Source organism: Lampetra fluviatilis, chromosome 67 (genome assembly GCF_964198595.1).
Source record: "Lampetra fluviatilis chromosome 67, kcLamFluv1.1, whole genome shotgun sequence".
Taxonomy (NCBI): Eukaryota; Metazoa; Chordata; class Hyperoartia; order Petromyzontiformes; family Petromyzontidae; genus Lampetra; species Lampetra fluviatilis.
In genome coordinates, this window is record NC_136341.1 from 543125 (window position 1) to 549876 (window position 6752).

Below are 6752 nucleotides of genomic sequence, written 5' to 3' on the forward strand. Positions count from 1 at the left end.
TCACCACCGCTCACCACCACTCACCACCGCTCACCACCGCTCACCACCACTCACCACCACTCACCACCACTCACCACCGCTCACCACCGCTCACCACCACTCACCACCACTCACCACCGCTCACCACCGCTCACCACCACTCACCACCACTCACCACCACTCACCACCGCTCACCACCGCTCACCACCGCTCACCACCACTCACCACCACTCACCACCGCTCACCACCACTCACCACCACTCACCACTCACCACCGCTCACCACCGCTCACCACCACTCACCACCACTCACCACCACTCACCACCGCTCACCACCGCTCACCACCGCTCACCATCACTCACCACCACTCACCACCACTCACCACTCACCACCGCTCACCACCACTCACCACTCACCACCGCTCACCACCGCTCACCACCACTCACCACTCACCACCGCTCACCACCGCTCACCACTCACCACCACTCACCACCACTCACCACCACTCACCACCGCTCACCACTCACCACCGCTCACCACCACTCACCACTCACCACCGCTCACCACCACTCACCACCACTCACCACCACTCACCACCGCTCACCACCGCTCACCACTCACCACCACTCACCACCGCTCACCACCGCTCACCGCTCACCACCGCTCACCACCACTCACCACTCACCACCGCTCACCACCACTCACCACCACTCACCACCGCTCACCACCGCTCACCACTCACCACCACTCACCACCGCTCACCACCACTCACCACCACTCACCACCGCTCACCACCGCTCACCACTCACCACCACTCACCACCGCTCACCACCACTCACCACTCACCACCGCTCACCACCACTCACCACTCACCACCGCTCACCACTCACCACCACTCACCACCGCTCACCACCACTCACCACTCACCACCGCTCACCACCACTCACCACCGCTCACCGCTCACCACTCACCACCACTCACCACCGCTCACCACCACTCACCACTCACCACCGCTCACCACCACTCACCACCACTCACCACCGCTCACCACCGCTCACCACTCACCACCACTCACCACCGCTCACCACCACTCACCACTCACCACCGCTCACCACCACTCACCACCACTCACCACCGCTCACCACTCACCACCACTCACCACCGCTCACCACCACTCACCACTCACCACCGCTCACCACCACTCACCACCACTCACCACCGCTCACCACCGCTCACCACTCACCACCACTCACCACCGCTCACCACCACTCACCACTCACCACCGCTCACCACCACTCACCACCGCTCACCACCACTCACCACTCACCATCACTCACCACCACTCACCACCGCTCACCACCGCTCACCACTCACCACCGCTCACCACCACTCACCACCACTCACCACCACTCACCACTCACCATCACTCACCACCACTCACCACCGCTCACCACCACTCACCACTCACCATCACTCACCACCACTCACCACCACTCACCACCGCTCACCACCACTCACCACTCACCACCGCTCACCACCACTCACCACCACTCACCACTCACCACCACTCACCACCGCTCACCACCGCTCACCACTCACCACCGCTCACCACCACTCACCACCACTCACCACTCACCACCACTCACCACTCACCACCGCTCACCACCACTCACCACCGCTCACCACCACTCACCACTCACCATCACTCACCACCACTCACCACCACTCACCACCGCTCACCACCACTCACCACTCACCACCGCTCACCACCACTCACCACCACTCACCACCACTCACCACTCACCACCACTCACCACCGCTCACCACCGCTCACCACTCACCACCACTCACCACCGCTCACCACCACTCACCACCACTCACCACTCACCACCACTCACCACCGCTCACCACCGCTCACCACTCACCATCACTCACCACCACTCACCACCGCTCACCACCGCTCACCACCACTCACCACCACTCACCACCACTCACCACCGCTCACCACCGCTCACCACTCACCATCACTCACCACCACTCACCACCACTCACCACTCACCACCACTCACCACCGCTCACCACCGCTCACCACTCACCATCACTCACCACCACTCACCACCGCTCACCACCGCTCACCACCACTCACCACCACTCACCACCACTCACCACTCACCACCACTCACCACCACTCACCACCACTCACCACTCACCACCGCTCACCACCGCTCACCACTCACCACCACTCACCACCACTCACCACCACTCACCACTCACCACCGCTCACCACCGCTCACCATCACTCACCACCACTCACCACTCACCACCGCTCACCACCGCTCACCACTCACCACCACTCACCACCGCTCACCACTCACCACCACTCACCACTCACCACCGCTCACCACCGCTCACCACTCACCACCGCTCACCACCGCTCACCATCACTCACCACCACTCACCACTCACCACCACTCACCACCACTCACCACCACTCACCACTCACCACCGCTCACCACCACTCACCACTCACCACCACTCACCACCGCTCACCACTCACCACCGCTCACCACCGCTCACCATCACTCACCACCACTCACCACTCACCACCGCTCACCACCCCTCACCACCACTCACCACCACTCACCACCGCTCACCACTCACCATCACTCACCACCACTCACCACCGCTCACCACCACTCACCATCACTCACCACCGCTCACCACTCACCATCACTCACCACCGCTCACCACCACTCACCACTCACCACCGCTCACCACCCCTCACCACCACTCACCACCACTCACCACTCACCACCGCTCACCACCGCTCACCACCGCTCACCACCACTCACCACTCACCACCGCTCACCACCCCTCACCACCACTCACCACCGCTCACCACTCACCACCGCTCACCACCCCTCACCACCACTCACCACCGCTCACCACTCACCACCGCTCACCACCACTCACCACCGCTCACCACTCACTCACCACTCACTCACCACCACTCACCACCACTCACCACCCCTCACCACCACTCACCACCCCTCACCATCACTCACCACCACTCACCACCACTCACCACCGCTCACCACCACTCACCACCGCTCACCACTCACCACCGCTCACCACCCCTCACCACCCCTCACCATCACTCACCACCACTCACCACCACTCACCACCGCTCACCACCACTCACCACCGCTCACCACTCACCACCGCTCACCACCCCTCACCACCACTCACCACCACTCACCACCGCTCACCACCCCTCACCACCACTCACCACTCACCACCACTCACCACCACTCACCACCACTCACCACCACTCACCACCGCTCACCACCACTCACCACCACTCACCACCACTCACCACCGCTCACCACCCCTCACCACCACTCACCACCACTCACCACTCACCACCGCTCACCACCCCTCACCACCACTCACCATCGCTCACCACTCACCACCGCTCACCATCACTCACCACCACTCACCACCACTCACCACCACTCACCACCCCTCACCATCACTCACCACCACTCACCACCACTCACCACCACTCACCACCACTCACCACCGCTCACCACCCCTCACCACCACTCACCACCGCTCACCATCACTCACCACCACTCACCACCCCTCACCACCACTCACCACCGCTCACCACCCCTCACCACCACTCACCACCACTCACCACCGCTCACCATCACTCACCACCACTCACCACCCCTCACCACCGCTCACCACCCCTCACCACCACTCACCACCGCTCACCACCACTCACCACCACTCACCACCACTCACCACCACTCACCACCACTCACCACCACTCACCACCGCTCACCACCACTCACCACCACTCACCACCACTCACCACCACTCACCACCACTCACCACCGCTCACCATCGCTCACCATCGCTCACTCACCACTCACTCACCACCACTCACCACCACTCACCACCGCTCACCACCACCACCGCTCACCACCGCTCACCACCGCTCACCACCACCACCGCTCACCACCACTCACCACCACTCACCGCTCACCACCGCTCACCATCGCTCACCACCACTCACCACTTCACCACCGCTCACCACCACTCACCACTTCACCATCGCTCACCACCGCTCACCACCGCTCACCACCACTCACCACTCACCACCTCACCACCGCTCACCATCGCTCACCACCGCTCACCATCGCTCACCACCACTCACCACCGCTCACCACCACTCACCATCGCTCACCACCGCTCACCACCACTCACCACCACTCACCACTCACCACCTCACCACCAATCACCACCACTCACCACCGCTCACCACCACTCACCACCGCTCACCACCACTCACCACCGCTCACCACCACTCACCACCACTCACCATCGCTCACCACCGCTCACCACCGCTCACCACCACTCACCACCACTCACCACCGCTCACCATCGCTCACCACCGCTGACCACCACTCACCACCGCTCACCACCACTCACCACCGCTCACCATCGCTCACCACCGCTCACCACCACTCACCACCACTCACCACCGCTCACCATCGCTCACCACCACTCACCATCGCTCACCACCGCTGACCACCACCACCGCTCACCACCACTCACCACCGCTCACCATCGCTCACCACCGCTCACCACCACTCACCACCACTCACCACCGCTCACCATCGCTCACCACCGCTCACCATCGCTCACCACCGCTGACCACCACCACCGCTCACCACCACTCACCACCGCTCACCACCGCTCACCAGCGCTCACCATCGCTCACCACCGCTCTCCACTGCTGCTCACCACCTCCAACACTCACCACCACCACCGCTCACCACCCTCACCGTCACCACCCTCACCGTCACCACCCTCACCGTCACCACCCTCACCGTCACCACCATCATCACCCTCACCGTCACCGCCCCCACCGTCACTACCCCCACCGTCACCACCCTCACCGTCACCACCCTCACCATCACCATCACCACCGTCACTACCCTCACCGTCACCACCCTCACCATCACCATCACCACCATCACCACCCTCACCATCACCACCCTCATCGTCACCACCCTCACCGTGACCACCCTCACCGTCACCACCCTCACCGTCACCACCCTCACCGTCACCACCATCATCACCCCCACCGTCACCGCCCCCACCGTCACTACCCCCACCGTCACCACCCTCACCGTCACCACCCTCACCATCACCATCACCACCGTCACTACCCTCACCGTCACCACCCTCACCATCACCATCACCACCATCACCACCCTCACCATCACCACCCTCATCGTCACCACCCTCACCGTGACCACCCTCACCGTCACCACCCTCACCGTCACCACCCTCACCGTCACCGCCCCCACCGTGACCGCCCGGCTGTGCCCCCCACCCAGTCCTCGCGGCAGCATCGGCGGCGTTGCTGGGCGCCGACTCGGCATCGCCCATGGACCCCCGGATCACCGTGGCAACCCTGCGGGCGCTCGCTGGATCCCTGGCCGGTGCCGGATCCCTGGCCGGCGCCGGATCAGTGGGCAGCGCCACCACCTCCACCTCGTCATCGTCAGCGTCGTTGTGAAGGGGGAGGGGGGGGGGAGGAGGGGGAGCAGCAGCAGGGGGGAGGGGGGGGTGCAGGGGGGAGGAGGCAGGGGGAGCAGCAGCAGGAAGGGAGGGGGAGCAGTGGCAATGTGACGTCTCATACAGAACCCTTGTGTCACCTCATCGTGTGACTCGATAGAACTCTGTGGGAGTCTGTGGGTAAGCATCTGTAGCCCCAGAGGTCGCCCCGAGGTCACCCCGAGATTGCACCGCGGTCGTCAGCTCGAGGTCACTGTGAGGTCGTCACTCCGAGTTCGCCCCCGAGGTCAACCAGAGGTCGCCACCGAGGTTACCCAAAGGTCGCCCCTGAGGTTGCCCCGAGGTCACCCAGAGGTCACCCCCTAGATTACCCAGAGGTCTTCCTGAGGTTTTCCCGAGGTCGCCCAGAGGTCACCCAGAGGTCACCCTGAGGTCGCCCTGAGGTCACCCCCAAGGTCGCCCAGAGTTCACCCCGAGGTCACCACGAGGTTGCCCTGAGGTCATCCTGAGGTCACCCCCAAGGTCGCCCTGAGGTCGCCCTGAGGTCATCCTGAGGTCACCCCCAAGGTCGCCTCTGAGGCCACGCCGAGGTCGCCCAGAGGTCACCCGACGCGCCGAGGCCGCCCTGCAGCCAGCTGTGGCGAGATGTTGACTACCTCGCCTGGTGCGCAGGAGGTCGTGGGTTCGATCCCGACCCTGACGATGCCTGCTGCTGCTGCATGTTTGGAGTCTGCGTCTCTCCCATCATCATCATCATCACGGTGGCTAGGAGATGTTCACTACTTCTGCGTCTCCCCGTGGTGGTCACTGTGTGGATTGTTCTCCGAGTTCCTCCGGTTTTCTCCCTCCACATTTGAACCAACATCACCACGTGTTCTTGGTTCTTTCGGTAAAGTCACGTAGAATGGAAGTAATAAAATAATAAACATAAAACATAATAAAATAATTCTCACGACGTTTCGGCCACAACGCAAGCAGCCGTCCTCAGGTGGAGAACAGGTCTGTCGAGAAGACAGCGTCTGAATGACGCACCCCAGGCTTGGAGCGTCTATTTAAGCTGGGATGGAGGGGGAAGAGCGCCTTGACAAAAGAATTTGCATATCAAGAGGAGTTTACGTGTTTCGAGTATTTGGCTGCTGCTATAAACTCCCCAACGACGACGACGATGAAGACCAGCG

General features: G+C 62.8%; 1 protein-coding gene across 1 annotated transcript in view; it reads left to right on the forward strand.

Moving 5' to 3' along the window:
- Positions 1 to 5575, forward strand: part of LOC144952454 (uncharacterized) — a 33132-nt gene extending 27557 nt beyond the window's left edge. Inside the window, exon 6 of the mRNA XM_078882862.1 lies at positions 5394 to 5575. Coding sequence (XP_078738988.1) covers positions 5394 to 5575 — 182 coding nt within the window. The remainder of the gene's footprint in view (positions 1 to 5393) is intronic.
- Positions 5576 to 6752: the final 1177 nt, after the last annotated feature.